The sequence below is a fragment of the Pygoscelis adeliae genome, unplaced genomic scaffold (assembly GCF_000699105.1).
Source record: "Pygoscelis adeliae isolate BGI_AS28 unplaced genomic scaffold, ASM69910v1 Scaffold171, whole genome shotgun sequence".
Taxonomy (NCBI): Eukaryota; Metazoa; Chordata; class Aves; order Sphenisciformes; family Spheniscidae; genus Pygoscelis; species Pygoscelis adeliae.
The window spans coordinates 6527713-6555186 of record NW_008824186.1 but is presented as its reverse complement, the minus strand read 5'-3'; the positions used below and the strand labels follow the sequence as shown (position 1 = coordinate 6555186).

Genomic DNA, 27474 nt, shown 5'->3' with positions numbered 1-27474 from the left:
GTAGCTCTAGTACCTTTTCCATGCCTGGTTGTATCTGAATAGCCCGTCTTGCTGGGATGCTGGGAGGTTTCGGGGCAGCAGCGATGCAGAGCCTCTGGGCATATCTCCCTGGGCTGCCGGCGTCCCGCTCCTCCGCGCACTTAGGTGCGGTTGGCAAAGCAGATGATGACCCTTGCGTTGTTATGCACCCCGTTGTGCAGGTCTGCACTGGTTTCCACAGGGGCGGGGTGAATTTGGGGTTTTACCCTTTGTTGCCTGTGGGGTGCCTGACCCAGGTTCCTGGGACCTCAGGAGGGAAGGGTAGCTGCCGTCAAATAAAAAGCCTTTGTTATGTGTAAGTGAAAATAGGATATATATCTGAGGTGTGGGTCAGCCTCTCGCCCCGATCATGTGGTAACATTTCTGGTGTTGCTGCTTCCTCGGTGCTAAATTTTGACCGTTTCCCTCCTCTTTCTGCTGAGATCTCCCTTCTGAGATCCTCCTCTCACTAGGGGACAGCAGAATTGATGGTTTACTCGAAGCCGACGCGCTTTCAGGGCTCACTGGCTCTGAAGGCAGCGATGGGCACCTCTGCTCGCGACCTGTGGCTGTGTGGAGATGGAGGTGACCAGGCCAGCATGTGACTTCCTCCATGATGGAGGTTTGTGGGGTGGTGAGAAATAGGGCCCAGGCCATCCCTCAGGAGAGCAGGATCCTCACCCGCCCTCTGCACTCATCCCTTGGGATGTCCACCTGCTTTTATGAGCTCCAGCCTGGCCCGTGGGAACTGTGGCAGCTGCCCGCCATCCTAGAGTTGCCAGAGAGTTCCCTCAGTGCTTTCAGCCCTTTGTCAAAGCTGCTTTTTAAAGCACTGCTAAAATAAGAGTTAAAATAAGATTAAAAACAGCTGGGCTGGCTGCACCCACGAGGGTGGAGGAAAGTCTGACTTCTTTAGCCGGGACAGTTTCTGGGCTTCTGTCCATCAGCAGGACAGAGAGCAAGGTCTTGATCTCTTTTTGGGATCTCGGGTGCTTCTCCTGCTTTCCCCCCTTCCTTCCCAGACCTCTGTGGAAGCTGGAGAGGAGAGGGAAATAAAGCTGGAAATTTAGGGGTGAGGACTGGGTATATAAAGTGACAATAATATAGTTGGGATGGACGGGCTCCCCTGAGAGCCAGGGAGTGATACAGGCTGGTGCTGGGCAGTGGGCGGTGAGAAGCGGTCAGATGAGATTAACTGTGACAGGCAGGGCCAGGAAACTGGGCCTCAGACGGGGAGGTGGAGGGGAGAGGAGAGAAACAGCGGTGGTGAGGAGCTGGAGGCCAAGAAGGGAGCGGGTGATGGCCGGGCAGGGGAGCTGTGACAAGGATGACAGAAGGACTCTGGCTTGAGGGGGAGGAAGTGAGGTGCAGGGATGAGGGGCACGGTAAGGGGAGCCGTGGACAGCAGCTGGGAGAAGCAGCCCGGAGAGGGAGGCGAGGGGCTCGGGCCCGGATGGGAAACCTGAGGACTCTTAGAGTAGGTGGGTAGGACCGGGTAAAGGTTTGCTGACGGTAGAGGCGGCATTAAGGCAGCGTAATAGGGAAAAGCACTGAAAGTTCAGATTTGATAGTGCTGTAAAGTACCTGTGATATGTGCCAATATTTAAACGTTTTTGGAGGATACAACTTGGATAATGTTGTTTTTTTATTAGTGATTTAGAACCTTAATTTTGCTGTGCTTTGGTTGTTCACCTGTAAAGTTGAGGTACTGATGCCCTTTCCTCTAACAACAGTGGTGTGAAAAGAATTAATTAATATTTGTAGAGGTCTCGGATACTGTGCTGGAATAATTAACTTGGTCATGGTCTGCTCTGTCTTCAGAGAAGGATTTGAATATGGTAGATTTACTGTTGAAGGTGAGCCTTGAACAATAAAAATAAAGCAAAACTTCAGATCCTTGTTTGTTAAATATTTTTTGCTCTTTGTTCTTTACTTTGTGCACTGACTGAGGCAGGGGCCCTCTGGAAAGTGGTGTGTGATCCTGTAATTAAGAACGGTGTTGGAGTGCACATCCCTGGAGGGTTGAGCAAGGATTGCCTGCGAGGCTTTAACCCTAACATCTGACTAACTTCTCATTTATATTTGTTTTTTTAACATAGCTAATGTTTTAATGTGTTCTGTATACACAATGTAATTTTTTTTTTTTGCAATGAAATCATTAGGCAAAGTGGTTTTTTTCCTTTGCAAACTGACCATTTTCAGAAGAGAGAAATGATCTGTAGTTGGAATACAATGAGCTAGGAGGGGGTGAGTGAGATGAATCATCTTTGATGGAGGAAATTAAAGATCACTTGAGACATAATTATCGAACAATGCTTTGAGGCTTTGAAAATACATAAACTATTGTTAACTTTGTCAGTTCCCAGAAGTGGTTTTTAAAATATTTGTATATACCCATCCAGTGTTGGCTGTTTCCACTCTTGTGTAATGTTTGAATTATGTTAGAAACCTGTCTAGGAGTAAAATTTATCCAGCAGATTGATACGAAGGTATAACTTGTAAATCCTTGCAGAGTTTCTCGTTCCACATCCTCTTGTTTCAAACGACAGTGACCAATTTCTACTTTTCTTTTCTTTTTTTTTTTTTTCCCATCCTGAATGTTGTCATGCTGCCTTCTGTTAGTTGACATTTTTTGGGTTTCCCATCATGTCTGTAACGATTAAGAAAGAATTCTGAGCACACATTGCCTCTGTCCTTGGCAGTTATTTTTGCTTTCCTGGGAGACAATAATTGTGCTACTTGTCTATCTTCGTTGCCACGGTGGTAGATACAGAGGGGAAGTGGGATAAGCACTTCAGTATTTCTGTAGTATGCTACAGAAAGCCTCGAATGCTTATGGCAACCTCTTGACATAGTCCTGTAATGAAGATAGCAGAAAGAAAATAAAAGGTCTCTGCTCTTCGGTGGGCAGAGGGGGATGCAGAAATTAGTTTCTGATACTGCTAGTAAGTGTTGCATGCTGCCACACCGCATGAGCATCTAGGTCCTTACAATGGAAGTAAATCAATTTAGATAAAAGTAAGAATAACAGTTTGAGTTTTTTATATCTTCATCAGAACAGAAATACAACAAAAATTGTCTTTTTCCTGCAAAGGACTTTGGCAAACTGATACTCTTAAGTCATACCATGCTGCACGTAATCAGGTTTTATTAACTACTTGTTTTGTAAATGTGTATTAAACTGGAGTAAGAATATCACTCTATAACATCTTATCAAACAGGACACGTGCTATTCAGAGCCCTGGGAAGTTGAGGTGAAGCGGAGTCGTTCACGTTCGAGGCAGCACAACGCAACCTGAGTTGTGCTGCCTCGAGGCGACTCCCTGCGCAGCGCTGAGTATCCCTGGGTGGAGAATCCTGCCTGAGTTCAGGGCAGGTCCCTGCACCTGATTATCCAGCAGCCTGGACCTGCACTGATGCTGGGGTAAAAGAGAGCAGAATTGGAGCATTAATTGGCACTGCCGAGTTAAAACTGCTTGAAATACAGAGGGAGGGAAAAGCAAGCACTGAAGAATTGGGTTCTCACTGTAGGCAATGAAGCAAAGTGGCCCATTATAGTTGGTTTTGACCCCAAGAGGGATTTCTTAATTTTCTAAACAATTTTAGAAGAAATGTGTTAATATCCATTTGATAAGAATATTTACACTCATCATACTTGATTAAATTACTTCTAAACAGAGCTGTATCTTTTGCCTAAAAAGAAGTGGTGTTATTTGAAATTACTCTCACACATATTTAAACACATACAATGATTTTTTAAATTTTTTTTTTAAGATTTTGTACCTTTAAAAAGTACACAAAGGCAGATATAATCAGACCTAATGCAGGAGCCAGGCATGGACCATTTCCTGTGGTGAAAAACCCTGCTGTCTTGAACTACCTATCAAGAATAAAAATTAGATGCTACCTGAGGCCTCAACCTACTTCTTCCATGCCAAATTCTAGATTAATCTTGCCACCTGCAGTGTGGGTGTATAAATGACAGGAGGGGGACATTTTTTCCTCTTATTTTTCATTTTTGCCACATAAATGGTGTGAAGTAATCAAGTCATACTGTGCTGGTTTATGGCATTATATTATGTGATTGCCTTGCCTTTTGTGTCCTATTCAATGATACAAAATGTAGAACATTAGACTTTTTTTTTTGATAGAATGGACCAAAAATTGTTTGTGTCACCTGATGTCCACTAAAACGTTCATCTAAATCAGTAGTTATGTAGGTTGCATACCTGCTAAAAGAGCAAAGTTGGTTCTATAATTCTGACAACAGGGATCTGTGAATCACTATTTTGGAGCAATAAATGCTATAGCTGAGCACTGGTGTTTTGGCTTCCTAAAAATCTCTCATTACAGTCTGTCCCCCATCCTCCCTCCTTGTGTGATAACATTTCTTACATCGTTACAGCTGAGTTTCCCATTGGTCCTCTGTGCTATAAATAGGAAAAAATAGTATAGGATCACTGCAGCTGCACGGATTATTTTACCGAGTCTGTCCTCCCCTTGCACATACAGGTGACTCCTCCCTGTGAAGCTGTGAGCTTCCCATTTGGCATCGGGGGAACAGACACCTCCTGCAGCAGACAAGTTTGTGTTGTGAAGCTTAGTTCTGTGTCGTGTCGCCCCTTCTTTTCTTTTTCTTTTCTTTCTTTTCATTTTTTTTATCTTTTGTAAACTGGAAGGCACAAAGATGCTCTGAGAGCGCAACATGTATAAAACTGGATCTTGGAGGTTACATACTGATTGCTTCTATGACGAAAGACTATCTACAGATAGCATACAGACCTGCTTCTGCTCCTCTCTCTCCACTTTGGCTCATTGTGCATAACAATGTTGAAATTTTAAAGCCAATTCTTGGGGACTGGGGAAAATAGCAAAGCCAAGATGTGTGGGAGGAGAGTGGGGGTGGGAGGAGAGTGGGGTTTGTGTGTGTGTGTGTGTGTGTGTGTGTGTGTGTGTGTCATGATTTTTCTTGGTCTGTAGAGGTCTCTATGGATGTTCATCGTGCTGTTTGGAAAATGAAGTAGCACAGCCTTAAAACACGATATTTGTAGAGTAATTTGGTAAATGCCAATGATTTGGAAACCTCACGCACTGCACTTAAACTTGAGTCTTCCTTTTAAGGGAATCTACTGACAAGTTCTGGTAGGAGGATGCTGTGCAGTATTAGGTACAGTAATCTTATTAGGGAAATGGTCGAAGTTGTTTAGGTTGAATTCATTCTAATTAATTGTGAAGCCAGAACAAAATTAAGTTTCTTTTTTATAAGAGTATTGCCCACACATTTAAAAGTCATGGTCCTCTGCGTTAGCCTTTTGTTCTCTGATGCTGGCAATGCTTTTAATGTTTTTTCATGTCTTGCAAGTACCAGCTTTCAGATGGGATATTCTGCCTTTCTAGCTTTCTGCCATCCTAATTGTTTCAAAATGTAGTCATTAAAAAAAAAAAGTAAACATTATTGCTGGTGTTATTGCTATCGGCAAGAAATGCAAAAAAGGGGGACACATGTGGCGGTTCTATTTAAATAAAAGCTTATTTTCGGAAACAAAGGCTTATGGAGCAAAAGGGAACGCTTAGTACCCCAAGCACGTTTGCTGTTACGGATGAACCCACAGCAATGGATGCTATCAAAGTTGTCATATTTTATTCATGAGTTGTGGTATGCTTGGGTGAAATAAGAGAAGCAATGCTCCAAATCATAATTATGGTGTAAAAAGATAAAACAGTTATTATTGTGACATTTTTGAAAATTCTTAAATCTCTCAAATAATTCATATAAAACTTGCGGAGAATGACTAAGTATGTTAGCTGTATTTATGATTCTTTGTTGGGGTGGGGTGTGGAACACTTCACAAATAGAATTTATACATATTTTGGGAGAATATATAAATGCGTGCTTATGGGTGCTCCAAGAAACAAAGACAACTAGAATATTGAATATAAACGTAAAGAGGCTGACAGCAGAAATTATACTTCAGTAGAGAAGGGCTTTGACAAATGTATTATGCCTCATGTTATTATCATGCAGTTAATAAATAAAACAGACGCCCAGGATTTAATTTGCTTTAGCAATAACGTGGAAGTGATTTTTCTGACGGAAAGAAAACAGAAGGGAGAATTAGTTCATGAAACGCATTTGTTTAATGCTTGTACAAATCGTATATAGAGAATAAAGAAAAACCATAAGATTTTAGTAATAAATGAGCTAAATGCTTTAAAAGTAATTAAAAAACTATTTAGAGTCTCAAATCACTGGGAGTTTTTGAACCAAGAGAGCACTTCAGCATGTGCTTGCTTTGAACTTTATGGATAATTTCATTGCCTTTAGTTGGATTATTCATGTGACAAGAGGCTTTACTGGACTGGAGATTAAAACCTTTGTGTAGGTGTAGGCAGGTCGGTCTGTTAGCCGCCATAAGTAGCGTTAGGCATTGTAACCTCTCTCTGCAAGTGAAGAAACTGAGTCAGAGGTTTGTTTTGCTGAAACTGGTAATGAACTATTTAAAACTGGTATTTTGATTTTTCACGTTTAAGAATGCAGGTTTTCACCAGGGAGGCAAGTTCTCCTTTCTGGGTGGCTCTGCTGATGTTAGACTGGGATTTTCAACAGAGTCAAAATAGTTTAGGCATTCAGCTTCTCTCCTGCTTCAGTGGGATCTGGTACTTAAAATTTCTTTGAAAATCCAGGTTATGGGTTACTTGTTGACTGTATCTGACACATTCATGTTCAACTTAGGAGTCCTAAAGCACTTCAGAATTGCTTGATATTACTATTTATTTTTAATACTGTTGCTATAAAGTATGAGCAGCATTTATTATTATCTGTAAGAAGGAAGAGTGCTAAATGAGAAATCAGAATTATTACATAATAGCTTAAAGATACAAATGGATCAATCTCTCTCCATGCTCTGTTGAAAAAATTTTAATTTTGTTTCTAGATTACAAACACACTAAGGGTTATAGTGGGGTGGGAGGAAATAAGTCCAAACTAGAGTTAGTAGTTATTTGCAAAACTCGGCTTCTGTATCTGATTTTTGGTTCTAGGTGCTCCTCGCCTTCTGGTACCGTCTTAAATTTCTTTTAAACAAATGCAGCTGAAGAACGTCTTTTGTCAAATTCAGTATATGTTATCATTTTTTAAAAGTAATTTCTAATTTTTTGGGTGTGTGACTTTGAGCATACCTGAAAATGTTCTGTAGAAGGGGAGGAAAAAATCGCTTAGCTTGCTTTTGCATGAAGCCAGAACAGGAACAGTACTTTTGGATGGCTCATTATTTTGTGTGACATTAGCATTTAACATAATCTAAAATAGATCCCTGAAGTGGACAGTACTTCTGCAAAACGGACAGCATATTGGTAATGATTCTTAGCAATGACTGCTTTTTCCCAACGTTGCATACGTTGTCACTGGCTCTGTTCAAACATGACAGTGTTGCTAGTGTAGTCCATGCTCTTTCTGTTAAAATGTTGTTGTTATTTTCCAAATTTGCAAATAGCAGTCTTTATAGTCACAGTGATACCTTAACTAATAAAGATAAACAGTGGAAAAGATGTTATAATCAGTGACTCCGGAACTAATTAACTAACAACACATGTAATTTGATTAACTCACATGATTTAAGAGCAGATTATGTGCTTTTAGCGGTAGTGTAACTTCTGGAGCATTTCTAGTGAGCATTTAATTTAAGGGATCATCCATTTGTAAATAGTCTTGATTTCAGCACGAGTCTCTTGAGGAAACAACAGAGCCTACTTGAGAAGGCGAGTCTGAGCTCAGTAGCCGCTTGAAATGTTTTAAACAAGGAAAAGTGGCTGCCTGAGTAACAACAGGTGATACGTAGCGCTCAACAAGGCGAGCAGCGTTCTTCTTGGCGGGAAGCTTTTCGCAAAGCCATTTGGCTTAGTCTAGTTTTCTGATTTTGCTCCGTAATGGCCAAATGGTTTGAAGACGGCGTCAGTCGCTGCGCTATACGTGTGCCCAGGTCTGCCGCTCATCCTTCTGCTGCTGGAGAGATGACTCCAGCGCTTTCCTTGGTCGTTCTGTCCATTTGGGTGGAAAAGACAAGGAAGGGCCTTGGAGATAGGAAATCCATATGCAGCGAAAAAGGGGCAGTCTCTCAATGTAGGCTTTGCTACAGCTTTCTGCCGCTGTGCTTTCTCTGTCACCTAGGGGACCTTTCACTGACTGGGGCTTGAGAAATGTAGGTGGCTGCCTTCTCTCTTGGCATGTATTCATTTCCAAGTCTTGTGCAATATCTGCTGCTCTGTTTGTTCCAGAGTACTCAATTTCCATGGTTCAGTTTGAAATGCTGATAAAGCAAACAAAGGACTTAGATGCTCTGACAACTACTTACTTAACGTGAGTGTGGTCATTCTAGCTAGTGCTCAAGTCGGGCCAATTTTCAAGAAGTGCAGAGTCCGACATTAACCCACTAAATCAACTAAATTATTGGTTGGGGAGAAACTGTGATTTGATAAGTAGTCTCTGTTTGATTTCTTCAGTGACTCAAAATTCTGCTGTCCCCGGCATCTGGAGTTTTAGGATTGGGTTTGCAATAGCTTCCTGAAAGGAATGAAATCTATATATAATTTTAAATGTTAGATTAATTTTGTTAGGAGAGACCTAGTCGTAAACCAGTTCACAAACATGTACATCAAAATGACAGCAATATATGAGCCCTTATTGTCAGGGTTGTTTTGCATCATGCAAAAGGAGAGTTTACGTTGAATTATACTATTTTTCCACCCTCTCTAGCAGAACTGCTTTTGCTGTATAGTCATGGGAACTTACCTTTGTAACATTAGCTATTCACCCTGGTAATTGCTCCATCCTCTAATTTAATGAAAACCCATTAAACCGAAACAATAATTAAAATGAGACATCATCTCTGTAGGAGGTTTGCATATTAAAATCACCAAGCATTTCACTGCAGATGGATCTTATTCTTGAGAAACAGTGTTTGAAGCAACATGTAAAAAGTGATTTATAATGAATAATAATAATTTAGAAAGCTGTGCTGTTGAATGGGATTTCATACTGTTTATTACTGACTCTGGGCGGGGCTAGCAAGGCAAAAGCATTTGCAATGTCTTTTCGCACTGGTGAGAATACCTAGAAACAGAGATGTACACATGAGAAAACATCGCACTTTCCTTAGTCCTCCCTGGTAGCATAGTTTTCAAGAGAAGGGCGAGGCATTTTCATCCCTTTCTCTGGGTCGCTGGCAGGTGGGACAGGCGGTGCTGGCCCCCACTGTGCCGGTGCAGGGGGCCCCCGAGAGCAGCATGGTGTCTGCTCAGGACCTTAATGTAAGCTTGTATTTATTTTCCCTTGGCAGTACCCCACAACTTGCTAAACCCCATGCTTTAGCCTGGCTTGGAAACAGTGTAGGCGAGTGACAAGGCACGGTGGATGAATTTGGGTCTGTGCTTAGATGATGTCTAGGTATGCTGCTACTTGGCTGGTGGGTCTCTGCAGTGCGGTGTGGGCTGTCTTGAGCCTTAGAGCTGATAGCCAAATTGACCACCCGAAGCGCTCTGAGGGATATACGTGGCTCTGTGCCTGTTCCTGTGGCAGGAGCATATTGCAAAGTCTTTTTGGTTTTGTTTGCATGTAAGGAGAAATTGGTGTGAGTTTTCTCCCCACAGCTTAAAATAAAAAAATCGGCACTATCTGCAGATAACTACATTTTGCCCTTGCTAGGTGGACAGGGCCAACTACCTGAAGTGTTTCCCTGCTTGACTTCTTTCTGGAGAAGATCCCCATGGTTGGTGTTAGCATGCTTCCATGAACTTTTGGATCTGTTTGTGACTTGTGTGGACTGAGGAATGGTTTTAGAGGAGCGGGGAAGGGGTGGGCGCTTATCACCAGTAGTGTTTTGGGTGGTTGTGTGTGTTTGTTTTTTTTCTTTTGACCAGTTCTTCAAAAGATGATTTGTGGGACCAGCGTGGAGAAACAAGTCTGTGCACTGGATCCCACTTGGACTCAGAGGCTTTGATGAAGCACCTGCCTTCAATGAGCAAGAAGGGTTTTGTCATGCTGTTGTGTGTTTTCATCCTGAGCAACTTTTAGAAACTGTCTACACTGAGAGTTGCTAGTTTTGAGTCCTCCTACTCTTGGTTTCATTTTTGGGAAGCTGATGACTTAAAAAAAAAAAGGGGCACTGATTTTTTTTTTTAATAGGCATTTCAGTTTTATTGGATTTTTGCCCATAGCAAGCTAAAAGCCAATATGCTGTGATATTCGATTCTTTAATTGCTGTAGCTGAAATCCAGATTCTCCGTTGTTGCAGGGTTAATTTCTACTTGCTTGTCCAGAGTGACGGTGCAAAGGTTCTCCTGGAAGCACGTTGAAACAAATAGCTTTAAAATGATTGAAGGTACCAATAAAGCAATGTGTTCTGCAGTATGTTTCCTACCAAAGTAAGGAAGTAAAAGGAAAATGTATTCAAGGAGGCTTGTGAATGATGAAACATATCTGTTGCTTCAGAAAACACGAGTTGGTTTAGAACTGAATTTTAATATTTCTCTTTAATGGAAGCATCTATTAAAGAAAAAGGATTTCACAGATGGATTGGGATTCATCTTGTAAGAACTGGTGCACGTTTTTCATTCCAGCCCAAATAGTCATGTACTTTCCTTTCTACGATGGATTGTTGACACTGTCATCAAAGTAAGTTTGGCAAGAACTTTGCCTGCTTTCCTAGCACTATTCTTTTATTTCTCTGACTCATTTTGTCTGCTTCTGTGTGGTGATAATTTTCTTACACTGTTTCTAATGAAGCTGAAGCCAACTTCTCCTTTTCTCTTCTTTGGGGCCTTCTACACGTTCTGGGCTACAAGTGGCAAAAGCCTGAGTTTTAATTTTTAGTTGCCAAAGCTGGTGATGCGTAGAGCAGTGGATCCACGCAGGAAGACGTGACTTGAGGGCCTAAATCAGTGTTGTGGTTTAACCTCAAGTTAAACCTGTTTGTAAGGACTGATCCTAATCCTGAGTTACTGTACCTTCTTAATTCCATTTGTCATGTAGGGATAGTGTGTACCGAAATACCTGTACATTTCACACGTACAAGGTAAAGCTTGCCCTGATGTCATTGGCCCCAGTGCGGCATTACTTGTCATCTGGACCAGTCTTATGAAATGAAAACAAACCCATGCTAAAATAAGAATTTGAGACTTATTTTGAAGGTGCTGGAAATGAGTATTGTGAGTAATTGCAGTTGCAGGTAAGATTCATCGAGGTGGCTGAGCGTGTAAGAGCTTGCTGCAGCTAAGCAGGGTACTGTGGTCTTCCTCTGCAGAGCTCGGCCAGAGTCGTGCTGCAGCTGCTGAGCCCCTGCGTAAGTTGTAGCTCTGGGTGCCGGTTCCTCTCAAAGCTCCTTTTGGCCTGGTGGGGCTGTGCTGCTCCGGGGGCTGAATGGGCTCACGCGGGACAAAGCAGCCAGGAGAAGGCAAGGTGGTGTCCCTGGGAATGGGGGAGATGGTGCCGGCCAGGGAAATGTGGGATGGCAGGGGCTAAATGGGTTTGGCTGTCCTGGCAAACTGCACCATTGCTCTGTGTTTGGCACTTCTTCCTTGGACCTGTTGCTTAAAAAAAAAAAAGGAATTAAAGTCAAGCAACAAATACGCTGTCTCTCTGACACAGATGTGTCTTCTGCTGGTCTGTTTTGCTGAGGGTAGAAAGTTGCCTTTACTTGATGCTCTGAGATGGTTTGTATCTGTTGTGCTTTCAAATAACTGTGTATGCTTGGCTTTTTTTGCTTGTTTTATTTTAGAAATGCTCTGGTGTGTTTAAAAAAACCCCTCCAGACAGTCAGTATTTCAAATTAAGAAAATATAATCACATAGAAGGGCATGTGAAAGTCGTATCTATGTTTGTTTATTTATTTATTTTGCTGAGATTGCATTATCATTCAAGCATGAAGCGATGTTTCACTGAAGATTACTGTATAAACCTATATTGTTCTATATTATGTAGGAAATACGACATTTCATTACGAGCAGACAGTTATTTTTATAGAGAGCATAAAAAGTATTTTCCCTTTCAGGCACCTGTGGTGAGGGGGCGTATGTATTCTCAATTTTTCTTTTTTTTGAAGTGTGAAAACCAACCTGAAAATAGAAAGCTCTTACTCTAAATGGATCTTACTCCCAGCTCATTTGTGTGGTACTTCCTGCAGAAATCGAGCAAAATGCAAACAGATGACGTACCCGGCGATGGCGCGGCATGAGGAAGGGCACTGCCAGAGAGGTGCAGGGGCGCTGTCCCATGGGGCACGGCAACTGGGGTGATGCAGTGCCAGCTGGGTCAAGCCCTCGGCGAGGCCTCACGCGGCTGCTTCCCAGCATTCGGGCCCCAGGTTACGAGACCCAGGCTGCGCTCAGCACCCCGACAGGTTTATCATCGCCGTAATGCCAGGTTGCGTGCCCCCTGGATCCTCGCAAGCCTCGGTGGGCTCCTCAGCTTGCCAGTCCAGTCGCAGGCTATCGGGTCGCATTTGCCATCTTGCCACGGAATGGCTGGGAAACTCCCCTTGTTGTAGTTACTGAGGTTGAGTTATGAAGAACAGTGTTTCTGTAGACATTTCTGTATCTGCAAGTACGTTTTCAGTTGTCTAGTGGTAGGGGGTGTTTCTAGGCACTGGTACCTCCTCAGCCTTCTAATGAGTAGACCTACTCCAAAGAAATGGCACCATACTTAGACGTGTGTTAATTTTGAAAAGCCTAGTTATAGAACTTCCTTTGTATAAATTGTATGTGTGTTGCAAAGCAGTACGTAAATACTGTTTGTTACCTAGTAGTTTGAACCCAAGATTCTGGAATTTCATAATTCCGTTACCTATGACATATATTGATTTTAATCAACAGAGAATGAATATAAGGTGTTGCGTGTGTTTTTGCTGTGTTCATGACTCTGAAGAGGTGGTAGAGTAGAACACAGTATTTCAAATTATGTTTCTAACTGGAGTAAGCGCATTGATTATTCATGTATGATTCCAACTAAAGAATCCTATGTTTTTGCATAAAACTTGGTGGATAGGTGGCAGGCTGTGGCTTTATATCTGGGTCCCCCTATAATGAGAAAGTGTTGGACTTTGCAGGGCTTGACTGAAGTTCTGACATACATGTTCCCCTGACAGCACTGCCTATGCTTTCATGTGAAAGAATTTTTGAAAGCTTTGATAAGTCGTATTTTATTTCTGGCGATTGTGACACCTTTAAGAAAAAAAAAAACAACTTTCGTGAGATAGTAAGGTTCTTAACCTTCAAAACAAGGATAATTATCTTCAACTGTCAGCTCTTGGACATTTTATCTCTGAGTCTTACTTGTGCCTTGGAACTTAGTACCAGTGGATTATCTGTCTGTGTAGATAGCAAACTGAATATCGGAGAACTTACAGGTGTATGGGACACATAGTTTTGTGTCTATGTGTCATCAGCTTTTTTTAAAGAAACTGGATAGTATTTATGACCAGTAATAACACCTGCTAGGTGAAGATAATGATACAGATAATGAAATCCTATAGGTAAAGACAAAATCTGGTCTTCTGTGCTGGCTTGTTTATTCCTCCATTCCCCTTTCTGATGGCAGCGGAAACGATTTCTGTTCTTTAAAGCTTTATCCTCTGCTATGATATAAGTGGCATTGGACAGACAAATAGTTTGATGCTGTAAAGCGGGCATTATATTTATTTATCAGGTGAATTTGAGCCTCTGGCAAAGCTTTTTGAATGATGACTAGTGATTTTTGATGTCTAATTTGCAGTACTTTTCAGAGGTGAGCTTTTCAGAGTGCAAGCGTGTTACGGATTCTGAGCATGTAGGCTCGTTTGAAGGGCTTTAAGCTGCGCAGGAGAAAATGAGACACCCAATTACAAAACATGCCTGAATACTTTTTCCATGGAGTTTGGTTTCAGTCCATGGCATTCCCTCAGTAGTTGCATTTCTGAGTTTCAGGTCGTTTTTCAAGCCAGTCTCCTCTTTCTGTCTGCAAAGCCTTATTTAATGACACAAGTTCCCCCCCCCCTGCCCCCGCAGTGAAATTCTGAATTGTAAATCTCAACACTCCTTTGTGTGTTACGGCGTTCATGCTGGGCCGGATTCTCAGGATTCAGTAGAGGTATATGGTTTTCTACCAGCTGAGAATTTGTGCCGGCATTTCTGGCTTCAAAGTAAACCTTTCGAAAGGAAGCGCACCGGGCTTCTAATTGGTTGTGACATCCAGGAACCGCAAGTGGCACAGGTCTTGCAAACGTGTGACAAAGGCCCAGCATGAGAGACATGGCAAGGGGTGGGAAGGTGAAATGCCGTGGTTTCTCCCTTTTGTCGTTAATCATCTTTCGTAGTGATGATATATTGCGAGTAAAAGGATGAGAGAAAAATGAATGTGGTGGGAGACAGCACATTTGAATCTTAGAAGATCAAATATAAGAAGGCATGCTGCCGCTTGGACATCAGCAGGATTAGCGAGACTGAAATATTTCTGGATCTGCCTGGTCAGACTGTACTTTAATAAATATTGTATGAGCTGTCACACTTTGCTTGTTTAAACTGAGAAGTCCCTGAAACGATAGTGGCTTGCGAGCGTGTCTTGTATTTATTTCTCGGGCAGAAGCACAGCCATATAGCATTATTAGTAATAATACATCTCTGCCTTACACAGTGTAAGGACAGGTTTTCTCTGATGTGCGATGGAGAGGCGGTAACGGAGTCAGTGGTAAAAACTGAAATTGGAGCTTGGTGAATTGTGTTGGGAGAGGCAGTGCCTGAGATTTCTCAGAATTTAGGAGCCTATTTATCTGGCTGCAGCACACCTTATTTACAGCAACTTAATCTGCTCACAGCAGACACAAATGGCTCCGCATCCCGTTAAAAATTCTGTCAGAAAATCCGTAGCTGACCAGTTGTGAACTTGTCAAAGTGACAAGTGGGCATGCTGACAGAGATGGCATTTGGGTTTTTTCATGGAACAAATGCAGTGGTGGAGCATGGTAGATGACTCTTAAAAATGAAAAATATTGATGGGGAAAATGAAAAACGTAATCTGAATCTTTCTGAGTTAGCATTTTTACTGGACTGTTGTTTCCTTCTTTTTTTTCTTTTTTAAATAAAATTCTTAGATACAGAAAGAGAAATCCATGCAGCGCCCCATGTGAGTGAGAAGTTAATTCAGCTCTTCCGGAATAAAAGTGAGTTCACGTTTCTGGCCACCCTACAACAGAAGGCATCGACTTCAGGAGTTATACTTTCCATCCGAGAGTTAGAGCACAGGTAAGAGGAAATTGTTTCTGTCTTGTAGCAGTAGCAACATAAAAGATACCGAGCGCTCAGTGGTCCATTTTGACAGTGTGTTGGAATGGTAGATGTACAGTCTGACATGTAAGTTAAAGCCTTTCTTCATAGTTTGCAATTTGCTACTTTTTGCTAGTTGGTTTTTGTTACAAGAGGAATGCATTATTTATGTATCCTGGTCTGTGAAATAACTTAAATTAACTTCAATGGAAAGATCAAACCCAATGTAGTATTGACATAATCAATGCACTTTGGAAGTTACAAACCTTGTAATGCAATTTCCCTTACGAGTTTGTCGTATGCACTTTGGAGTTTGCTTTTTCATAAAAGTTAAACTTACGTGTTTCCTGTTTCACTATGTTTTATAACATTTTAAAATAATATGGGGTTTTTTTTGAGATTCAGCAATGAAGCTACTTGTGCTTCCATATGGTGATGTGTACGTTTTCTTCCTGGCATAAATACAGTATATTCTTATTTCATGGGTGTGTCTTTTTTTCCCTTTTTGTTGTTGTCAGTGTAGGAGGAAAAAAGAAGTCTTTTTCATTAGCTATTACAGTGTCAGACATCAGTTTATTTAAAAAAAAAGAGTACCTTGGATTATGGCCCATAACAATTCCAATGATGTTTTGATGTTTCAAAGTGTGTTGCATCAAATAGTCTCCTACTTGTAACTTTGAGAATGCTTTTTTTTCATAATTTCTTGGGGCTTGAAGGACCTGTGTAGCTAGTCTGACTTTCTGTTTTAATACAAGTAATAGGATGTTCTTTGGTCTCTCCCATTTCAAATCGAATACCAGTCATTCTGCAGCATTTCTTTTAGGAAAAAAAAATCCTATTGGTATTTAATTTTCTTAATCATGTACGTGATACACAACTGTTAGCCCAATTTCTTGCCTTTTGTTGAGAAAGTATATGAAGGAGAAGGCAGTGGCTTTATTATGAGCAAATTGTCAGTGATGGCTCTTGCCAGTGCGACAGCGGGAGGTGTCCAGACAAGGATAGCTAAGGGGAGGACTCTGCTACTTCCTTATTGTATCATCACACTTTTCTGCCACCTCTACTATCTTATTGGTCTCTTTCTTTTACTTTATTCCTGCTTTCAATTTCCAGGCCATTGTCTCAATATATAAGAATATTGTTTTACATTACACAAGGATCCCTCTCTCCAACTGTTCCTGTTTTCCTTCTCTCGCGCTATCATTCTTTTTGTCATTACTTTTTAATTCCTCCAAGCTTTTCCAGGCCATTGTAGCTCACTGAAGTCATGGTTAACAGGATCAGATGGCCGTGTTAAGGGATTTTTCTGTTTGTTTGTGTGGGGGTGGTTTTTTTGGGTTTTTTTTTTTTTTTTTTGTTATTTGAGAAAGAGAATATTTGAGGAGAGCCATTGGCAGAGGAACACTGTCACATGTAGGGACGCATGCATGCACTCAGCAAAATCCAAGGTCAAACTAGACCGGCAGTGATGATTATACAAAGCAAGGCATGTGGATTTTTAGATACGGCCTCTTCTGAATTTAGCTACTTAACTCCTCTATCTTGACGGGCAGAGGCTCGTAGAGAGATGTGCTACGCAGGAGTAATCTTGATTGAACAAAATGCACTGCTGATGTCCTTCTTGGCACTGAGGTTATCTCTAGTATTTCAAATTAATAGACATCTGTTTAAAAAAAAATATATATATATAGTTGAAGGATTGGGCACTAGTCTCACTTAAACCTTTGTAGTTCTATGTAAGAGTCGAAACAGGCATGTCCAGTGTTGCTAGTGACTGCTGTTACATTCTGAATGTCAGATGGATTACTGCAATTATCCTTCTTTTCTGGACTCATTGTGTATCACTTAAAGCAGAGTCACTGCTTGTTTCTCCAGTTTCTTAAGTTGCTACTTGGACGTTGCTAAGGATAGTGCTTTCAGACCCTTAGCTCTGTGATGACAGCAGAGAAAATACCTTTTAACATTGAGGAGGAGTAGAGAGTAAAGATTTGGGGCACTGCTGAAGAGGACCCTGCTTACGTTATGATCAATGTAATAGTAGAACTTTCAGCTTGATATTTTTTTGATGTTGCTCTAACTGCTCAGGTCACTCTAGTCTTTAGCTTTGCATGTGAACTGAAATGGGTGCAGGCCCTTGACACAGGGGAAGCCTCTTCTAAATTCTTGCTCCTACTAAGTTTTTGATAATTATCGTGGTTCTGTTCTGGTGACATCCAGGTTTTTTGTCAAGCTTTTCTCAACCTTCCATGTGTCTATGACAATAGACAATGCAAAGAGAATAGTAAGAAACATCATTATGTTTCAGCATGATTAAGACCTATGGGAACAAGTATAAGGGTACATTTATTACCTAACCATTATAGTTTTTGACTATGGAAAAGCCAAGAACTCTTCCCTCCGTCACAAAATAGGAGATGTTGTAGTTAAGGACATAGTTTTTTAACTTACTAGTGTACCAGAAGTGGCAAAGTTAAAAGTTAGAGACTTCAGAACATGCAGAACACCTGAATAAAAGAAGCTGTGTTAGCTGTTGGTACAAGAGTTCATATCTTTATGGGAGATGCCTTTTTTGTTGTGCACAGGTTTAATAGTTGACAAATAGGTTTTATTCCAAGCAACAAAAAGGTGTGTGTATATGTACACACACACATATATATATATTCCAAGTTACATATGCCAGCATAACTAGTTCGAAAGGCAGTTTTGCATGATGTATGTAGTGGAGATGATCACCGTAAGGTAGTAATACTTAGAATGCTTGGTTTATATTTCATTTCTCTAGTAAGTTTTAGCAGGATTTTATTTTCCATTAATAGAATGGAACTCTGAAACTAAAGGTATTAAAATAAGATGAATGTAACTTTTTCTTGAAGCCAGTAATTCAGAGAGAGTGTTTTGTTATACTAAATGGATAGTTTGCAACATTTAGAGATTTGCCGTTAATTTATATCATCATTTGATGGATGTGATTTATATTACAATGATGATAAATGCATCTTTGTTAATATTTTATCTTGTTGAATCAGCTTAATGATGATAAAGACTTTGTTTTCATGATCCAAATGTATTAAAATACAGCTTGGAAAATGGAAAGCTTAATTAACACAGATTAAGTCTAATTGAACAGTCTGATAGTATGCGCAAACTGTGTACATAGTCATCTGGAATACAGTGGTAAATCGGAAGATTATAATATTTTTTTCTAAAATATAGATAACAAAATGTAATATAGGATGGACAAACATATTACTTGGGGATGCAGAAGGCGGAAACTATTTTCTTTGTTGGAGAATTACGCTAGCCAGTTCTTCTTAGGAGATCTTTGTGAGCTATTTTGCTCACAACCTTTCACTCTTCAGATGACCAAGACACTTGGAAAAGGCCATCAAGATCTTTAAAATCCCACTCATAATGAATCCTTATTTCAACAGTGGTTTAATACAGTTTCATGCAAAGTTGCCTGCCTGCTCCTTACCTGCTCTGGCCTTGCATGGTCCAAAGCCCAAGAGTAAGTTAGATGGAGTCAGCATTGCCTTTGTGCTGTTTACTTGCTGGGTTGGAGGTATGTTGATGGTTCCTTCCCACCGCTGGCCAAGATTAGTATCTGGAGAAATCTGTCAAGGATGTTCAGGTACCCAGGCCAACGTTCTTTGAAATACTGGCTTCAGCCAAAGGAGCTGACTATGATTTCCTGACTATTCTGGGGCACAAATTAAAAGCAACTGAGTGCTGTAATATTTTCTTTTCTTGTTGATGTGAAAATTGTGCCCCCTCCCCCCCCCCCAAAAAAACAGCCATAAACTCTTCCTGAACTTTGTCTATAAAAATAATGAATTACAGTGAGTGGGAAAGGAAAACATTTGTGTACTTCGAATGCATTTGAAGGGTTTTGGTACTTGGAAACAACGGATAGGGCACCTGGAAAAGAGTGGTGAGGATTCTTTTGGTGAGTGATCACTCCGCTGACTAGCTTATAGCATTTTCAAATCATTTACTGCCCAAACTTCAATAATGACCTTTTAATTGCTGGGGATTTTTTTTTGGAGGTAGCCACTGTTGAACCACTACTCATGTCTAAGTGTGGTAGGCCTAAGGTATCAAGAAGTATTGAGTCCAGAATGATTTTTCTGCTAATGTACGAATCTGAACCTCCTCAAATCAGACGAGTAGCACAAGTACGCATCGCCTGGGACTCTGGTACTTACCTGAAAGGAAGTAAGAGGAAATACAGTCTTTACAGTATGTTACACGTAACCGGCAGCTGGCTGCCAAGCTGTCATCTGGTCATGACGTGGGAGGTAATGACTGGATCAGGTTTTCTGATCTTTCATCAGGCAAAATTCCCTTTGACTTTTTGAAAGTAACCTGTTGGGATTTTACTTGCTCCGTAACAAGCTGCCCTCCAAAGAAAGATTTTAATCTTAACCATGGGTTTATTTTTGAGGAAGGCAGAGAAATTGGGCATTGTGATGCAGAATATTGAAAACTAAACTAGTAAGCAGAGGAGCTGCTACCCATGAATTACCCGTAAGAAATAGGATAATGCCCTTATTGACCTTCTCCTTAAGGTCTCATTATGTGCATTTTTCCATCTCTCTGAGTCTCATGTGTTGTTCTCCCCCCCCCCCTTGCCTTCCCAAAGAAGTCATTGTTGCTTTTGTTACTCTTACTGGTTACTAAAAAGGCAGAATGAAAAACTAACTGTTTTGTAAAATGCCAAGTTGCTTATTCCTCCCTACTATTTTGTGTGTGTCCCACATCTGTCTTCTCTGTTTCCTTCATGTTTATTAGTACTAACTTTCTATCCAGGTGTTAACCCGTTCTTTCTGAAGAGTCTTTCAAAATGGGAGATCCCACCATGGTAGAACTAGGGAGCAAGTCATAAGATTAACGTTTCTAAGTTTTGTTTTTTTGTTTTTTTTTGGTTTTTTTCAGGGAGCACTAAAAACTTGATTTGTTCTAAATTTTCTGAGGTTTTTTCCTTTTTTCCTTTGTTTTTATGCTTATAACCTATGTCTAGGACCTGAACTTCAGAAAATTTCTGCCGCACCAGATATTTGGAAACATGCAAGCTAATTGTACTGGTGTGGTGAAATGGATTTATTGAGTGGAGAATTTGGCCCTTCACTATGTAACAGCAAGCTGTATTGGTATAAACATTCAGGGGGATTCTGATAAATGTGTTAGGCTCATAGTGGAAGATTTTTATTCCTAGCAAGACAGTTTTGGGTGGGGAGGGGAAACAGGCATGGGACTCTAGTACATTGTTGAATACTTCCCCCCAGTGACACCATGAACAACTTCTGAGACCATTGAGGAACAGATAGAAGGCTGTACATTCTCAAATAACAGTTGGAAGGCTACCAGCCCATAATATGTTTGATTAAAAACACAAAAGGGTAACAGGCTAGTTAAATTAAACACTGAAACCTAATTAATGAAAAGAAACCCATGCAAGTGACTTCTGACCCTAGTTGTAAACCTGAAAGATTGGATTTACTCCATGCTGTGTTTTAGATTATTCTCTGCAAGAAATGTATATGCATGTTGGATTCCGAGATGCCCAATATTCAAAAAGGGAAGGAAAAACTCTGCAAATGTATCCATTAACCTTTTTCTTTTAGGGTAAAGGTCACACCTTCATTAATATTTATATGTAGAATTGCTAAACTGGAAAGCTCTACAGAGAATATAAAGATCCAGCCTTACTTCCATCCCTCTGAGTGAGGTGATGTGAAATATGTGAGGCATCTACAAATCTTTTTTTTTTTCCCCCCTCATAGTGGAACAAGCAGGTGAGCTTTGTTTCTTCCAGATTTTTTTTCTCTCCCTCCCCTCTCCCCCCCCCCAGGTCTGTCAAGATGGAAATAGAATTCAGCCTACCTGCTTCTGTGCTCGGGGTTAATGTATGCAAAAGAGGAAAGTGAGGCAGAATTGTTCTATTCTATACGTCTTCCACTGATTTAAGCGTTGTGAAAGAGGAGTTACTGCTTGAGAAGCTACCTTCCATTTTGCGGCTCCCTGCTGAGAGCAGGTGTTTTATGTACAGTAGGCTGACAATTGTTGTCTCTCTGAAGCATTAACATGCTGCTGATAAACAGCTGTTGAAACACATTGATTGGACCTTGTTGGCAATTGGAGCAGAATGGCTGCCAGTTTGAAACTCTTCAAAACTGAATTCGGACAGTGCAGAAATGTTGTGGTCAGCCAGGAGCAGGATGTGTGGGTCCCCCAGGAGCCTTCTCCAACATGCTGAGTTATTCTGTTTGCTTGTTTTATGACCCTCTGATATAGGCGAAGCACCGAAATGTCTCAAACTTGCACCGAAGGCAACTTTCTGAAAACTCTGTCCGCTGAATTTGGGCTTGTTCTCACACTATTACTCGCACTAGTTACATTAAGAATGTAACTCTCTTAGTTAATAAGATAGATAGATGTTTGCGGCATTTTATTCATAGATGGTCATTTGCTCGGCTGGGTGATGTGTCTGGTTTTTATTTTTTGTTTGCAGTTTAGTGACGATGCTTGTGTGCTTTCCTTGCCCCAGGTACTGCCTTCTGAAGGGGAGGAGGGTCCCAGTGCCTGCCCTAATGACTGTGGGCTGTGAAAAGCTGCCAGCACGCAGGTGGCGGTGGGGGGGGAAGGAGGATCCCCGCAGGGCATGGCGGAGACTGAGGGCATCCAGAGATCAGCAGGGAGCAGACGTGTGGCTGGGCCTTGAGAAGAGTGGAAACGAAAAGATGTTTTGCTGGGAATCTAACAGAAATGTGTGGAATTTGTCATAATGTAAGAAATCACTGAAGAGCCGCTGAATTTGAGAGTGAGATCAGGGGGAAGAACCTTCCTTGTAAGGACACAGAATTAGGGTAATTTGTTTTCAAATATTGTAGTTTGACTCAGGTGGCAGACCTCATTAGTTTAAAAGGCTATGTTATCCTCTTTTGTTTTATTAAAATCTGGTATTTAGAGATTATGGATTTGGGGATCTCCTGAGCTGAGTTCTTGCTGCAGTGATGAGCAGGAGGGAGGGACTGCGGCTCTGCTCTGCTTTGGTTACAGCTCTGCCGGGGGCCCTCTGGTCACACTGGCAGCTCCAGGCTTCTGCAGACCCACAATGATCCCTGAGCTAATGCTGGCTCAGAGTCCCAGGTTAGCCTTAAAAATCAACAGCCTCTGTTCAGAAAGTCCTCAGATACAAATGCTTTGTGGGCTGCAAATGGTCCACTGGTGCACTGGGGAAACTAACCTTTGGTCAAGGGTTGTGGGTGATGAGCCCTTCAAGGACTACTTCAGAGTGTAACTGTGGATTGCATTCCTTGTTAGAGTTACAGTGATAGTGTGAGTACAAGGTGACTTGGTTTTGGAGTGGTCGTATGTAAAGAAATGATTCTTTTCTTTTGTCAGGTTACTTTTCTGTCAGACTAGTTCACTGGGTTGACATGCCTCCTTGCAACTGAACGGCTAAATCTGATGCAAAGGATGAGGTAGAAATAAGCCGGCAGGAGAGTGAGGCCATCTCTTTCAGGAGTGGTTACACTAGATTGCATCCCTTACTGTGAGACCAACCTCTGCTTTTTGTAAGGGAATAAAATCAAATTTCTCCCATTACCTGGCCACTTCTTGCAGATACCTACCTTTAGTAGAGATGTCTTGGTTCTTGTAGGTGTTTGTGTCTATATGTGTATGAGGACATACACATACAATGTGTTGGATTATTTTTTGGGGTTGGTTTTTTTTGGGGGGTTGTGGGGGTTTTTTTTGGTGGTTGGTTTTTTTTTTTTGAGGTAGCAGCTAAGGAGTCATGACTTCACCTTATTTCAAATGATAGAGACTGTCCTGCTGCCTGTGCTAGCTCTGAAGCCTGCTAAGATGCAGTGCTATATTTTTAGGTGCAGTGTGGTATTACCTGCTTGGTTTACTATGAATAGGGGAGAGACCAGGTCTTTTTCAGGTAGTAGGCAGGTAGCAGCCACAGTGAAGATAGATGTTTAGACATGTGAAATGGAAACAAAAATGCTTAAGGTCAGTCCTTACAACACATGCCATGAAAATGAATAGCTGCTTTGTACCAGCTCTGACTCAAGCTGTCTTTTAGCTGGCAGGCAGAAGTTGAGGTTACTTTTTTTCTTTATATGATCAAAGAAGAAAGTAAATTTATATTTGGATGACCTTTGCCTAGTTGCAGGTATACAAATGCATATTTTGAGCATCATAAATGCTTAATGCCTGGCAGCTTGCATGCCCAGCTGCCATGTAGAAGATTTGTAGAACAAAAGACAAAATATTTATTATAGAAAGTGTCAGTATGGGGGTTTTCATTGCTAAAAGTTTCAAGCTAGGCTGATATAACATGATTCCCATTGTCTTCAGAGTGGTCTGAATGGAAAAAGAAAGTTGTTTAATTGACTGGATTTAGTTCCTTTTGTTTGAAATGAAAGGATACAAATGTTTCAGAGAATCCTGTTTAGGTAGCCAACAGCACAGTGAAGTTGAACTTTCAGGCTTTTACTTGAGAGATTTGAAAGAATTTAGTATTAAGTTTTGGCTTATTTTGGATTTGCTTGTATAGGAGGAATGCTTTTGGAACGCAGTAGGTGATGATAGAGTCTTTGTGCAACATATGGGATTCAGCTTTTGCATTTTCTTTTGTAGAAAGTTAATCTGATTTTTCAGCAAGATACCTTCATTTTCACAGATGATCCTTCTGCTATTCACGACACCTTTTGTGCTACCTGACGTCAGTCTGGTTTTACTTATAAGCCTTCATGATATCAGTATGTAATCTCTGCCACAGTAGTAAGTCTTTAATGCCACCTAAGTGAAGATTTGCCACGTATGGTTTTGCTGTGCAGCCTCTCAATCTGTCCATATTTAAACTAGCTGTAGCAAGTAGCTTTGTATGGTTTGTAAGTATGCATATGTAGCGGAGGGCTAGCTCTGTACGCTTGAACGTGTGAGCATTTCTTCAAAATCCAGTGTCTGACAATGCGTAATGCTTCAGAGCTTGGGATCTTACCCTGTCACGTTATAGTAGCTAGGGTAAAAGAACACTGCCTGTGGAAGCGACTGAAATATTTGCCTTGACAGCTGTAACTTGTTCTAGTTTTGCATCCATACAGAACCGTGGTGACAACTGCAAGGTGAATGTTTACTTTTGTTTGAAGTCAGATGCCTCTCTTGTTTCAGAGGCACTGCTTTTGCTCTATAAGGCTTCATTGACAGTGGCGATGGTCTTGGGCATACGCCTGCCAGCTTATCTGCAGCATAATGTACCCAGTGCATGTGCTTGGCCTGACTTGCTTTGCACTGGGGAGCGTTAGAACAAGATCTCAGTTTCTTTTATGTCGCTGTTCAGGCTGAGCCACTTGGCAGCACAACCGAAATAACAATGTGCTGTGTGTACCACTGTGCACACAGACTCAATCAGTGGTAAGGAACAGCGAAAGGCCAAAAGTGTAATGATCTGTGATTCATCACAGAATCTCTGTAGATTGAAAATCCTGAAATCTGCGTGATAATGGATGCAGATTCATTGGCTGTTTGTCTCTGAATACATCAAGAAGTGTTTCTGCAAAGATGCCAAAGCACAGTCTTGCCTGAAGCCATTTTTATCATTAAACATCATTAAATGTTCTGATATTCTGCTTGGCACGATGCTATTGTGAAATGAAAAAGCTATGTGCCCAAACATGTCCAAATAGGCAAATTTGTGCAGAAGCTTCCCGAACTTCTAGCTGATGACATCAAATGGGCTGGTCTCTGAACTTTCCTTGAATTTGCTTTGCTATAAAAAAATATAAGAAATTGTGCTTTGACCAGACTGACAGAACTTTCCAGAAGCTTCTGCTCAATAACAGCCTGATTCTTATTATGGCAGTGATTTTTTTTCTAGCAGTTGAGAGACCTAGTATCGTAGCGTTGCTGCAGCACGTGCAAGGTGAATGGTGCTTCCATCCTTGAACTCCTGTGGTTTTGTGACCTTCTCCCACACAATGTTAAGCAGATGCACAAGTGTTTTGACTAGATGGCAACCCCAAGTTTGTACATATTCGCAGGGATGCCATCTGTGCCTGCTGCCTTGCCCTGGGACATCTGTTCAGTAGCTCTAAGAGCATCTGCTGTAAGTGCTGGTGCTGCTCCTTGAAAGAGGCTGTGGGGCTTCATTTGGCGCTTGATCAGGGATGATGGAAGTTGTAAAGTCAGAATGATAACTCTGCTTTATTTATGTTTGAACGTGATGAAGGGGAAGATTTCTAGAACTGAATGCAAAAAGTAGTTTTGCTTTAGGTCTTGGAGCTCTTATCGGAGCGTTTAATCAGTATTGTGCTTACCAGATGGTGCCCTGTCTTCATTGTGGGATATTTTAGTGTCTTGTGATAGGTGTTAGCTTCGTAAAGATAAGAAAAAAAAAAAAAGTGCTGTATACACTAAGGATATTCAGAAGGACATGTATTCTAGAGCTGCTCTTGGGTTTGTATCTTATTTGTAGTCTGTGAGCCCTCCCTCCTTTGGCCACTTCCACAACCTGACGGCAGTAAAATCTTTGAATGAAACGTGGTGGTGTTTGTCACAGGTTGAGATCGTGGTTGATGTGATGAATAGATGAATGTGTTTCTTTAATGCAGATGGTGGATTAAGGCAACTCACCTTATAGAAATACTTTGCTTTTTCTGCTTCAGGTGTCTTACATGTTCTTATTTAATGTTGATAATGACTTTTACAATTTTGTTGGTCATTATATCCACAGCTGCTGTTTCCAACTTAAAGTATACTTTTAGGCACCTTTTTCTCCTGATCTGTAAGTGAAATGAGCTGTCGAATGCGCAGTCAAATATTCACTATGGTTGTGACTAAAAGAAGGGCAGGGGGGTGGCAGTGGGAAGCATTGAACAGAACTGAGTCAGGCTTTATCCTCTCATAACAATATGTGTGCGTGAAGTACATAGGGATTGCAAAAGTTGTCAGAAAGAATTGTAAAGCATCTTGAGTTGATTGTGGAATAGTATTGTTCTGTAAAGCACGTTGCGTGATCTTAAAATATCCCAACTTTTTTGATGTGAATAAAATTAATCTGAATTCAGCAACCTGTTTTTCTCTTACACATTGGGATTTGAACAAGAGACTGCGGACAGATCTATAAAAAGCATTTGAATTCTATAATTGTGTAAAAGAAGCCAGCAGTAGCTTACATGCTTAGCAAATACGGAAATTCTAGTAGTGGGAAAATTTCAGCCAAGATCATATTGTATTGCTGTTCCATAAACAGCGAGCTTTCTTAATACATGTGTTCTGAGAATTTAATCTGTCAAAATGCATGTTACTTTTGATCATGTCTGCTTAAAAAATATTAAAAAAAAATCCTCATTGAGAAATAACAAATAAACCAAGAAACCGTCACTCGGTGCTAATAAGTTGACAAGTAGATTACTGTCTCACATCTCTCCCTCTCGGAAAAGGTCTTGAGGAGGGTAGCAGGGGGCTAACTGTAGCGGCAAGTTGACACACAGGCTTCATGCAGATGTGACGCAGAAGCAGAACTAGTTGTAATACTCAGGGATCTCCCTTGGGCTTTTGATAAGGATCTCATGGCAACATTGAAAGTTCACACTTGCCTACTGATGATACATTTATTCAGGCGGTCCCAGATGCTGCAGTCCTTTCAGGAATCCTGACTCGTTGTGTTCTATGTTTTCTTCTTCCTCACAAAATACTGGGGAGTACCTGCAGAACACCTGTTAGAGATTAGTTCATTTTCTTGCCTCTTGTATGATAGCTTCTCTTAGTTTCCCCCCTGTTGTTTACCTGTAGGTTTATAGTAGATAAAAACTTGTGCAATGGCATTTCAAGTCAAAGATGAGCTAGATATTTAAAAAAAAAAATCCATTTATTTTTGGATAGTGTTCCCGCCAAGGCAAACTCCATGTACTTACAATGGTGGAGGCAACCACCGGATGGCTGGAAACATATCCTGTGCCCCATGCCACTGCCCGGAACACTATTCTGGGCCTTGAAAAGCAAGTCCTGTGGTGACATGGCACCCCAGAAAGAATTGAGTCAGACAACGTGACTCATTTCCGAAACAACCTCATAAACACCTGGGCCAAAGAGCACGGCATTGAGTGGGTGTATCACATCCCCTATCATGCACCAGCCTCTGGGAAAATTGAA

The 27474-nt window shown here is 41.1% G+C and overlaps 1 protein-coding gene across 1 annotated transcript in view; it reads left to right on the top strand.

Annotated features, from left to right (window-relative positions):
* Positions 1-27474, top strand: part of NELL1 (NEL-like 1 (chicken)) — a 299349-nt gene that overhangs the window by 7039 nt on the left and 264836 nt on the right. Inside the window, exon 3 of the mRNA XM_009334530.1 lies at positions 15135-15285. Coding sequence (XP_009332805.1) covers positions 15135-15285 — 151 coding nt within the window. The remainder of the gene's footprint in view (positions 1-15134; positions 15286-27474) is intronic.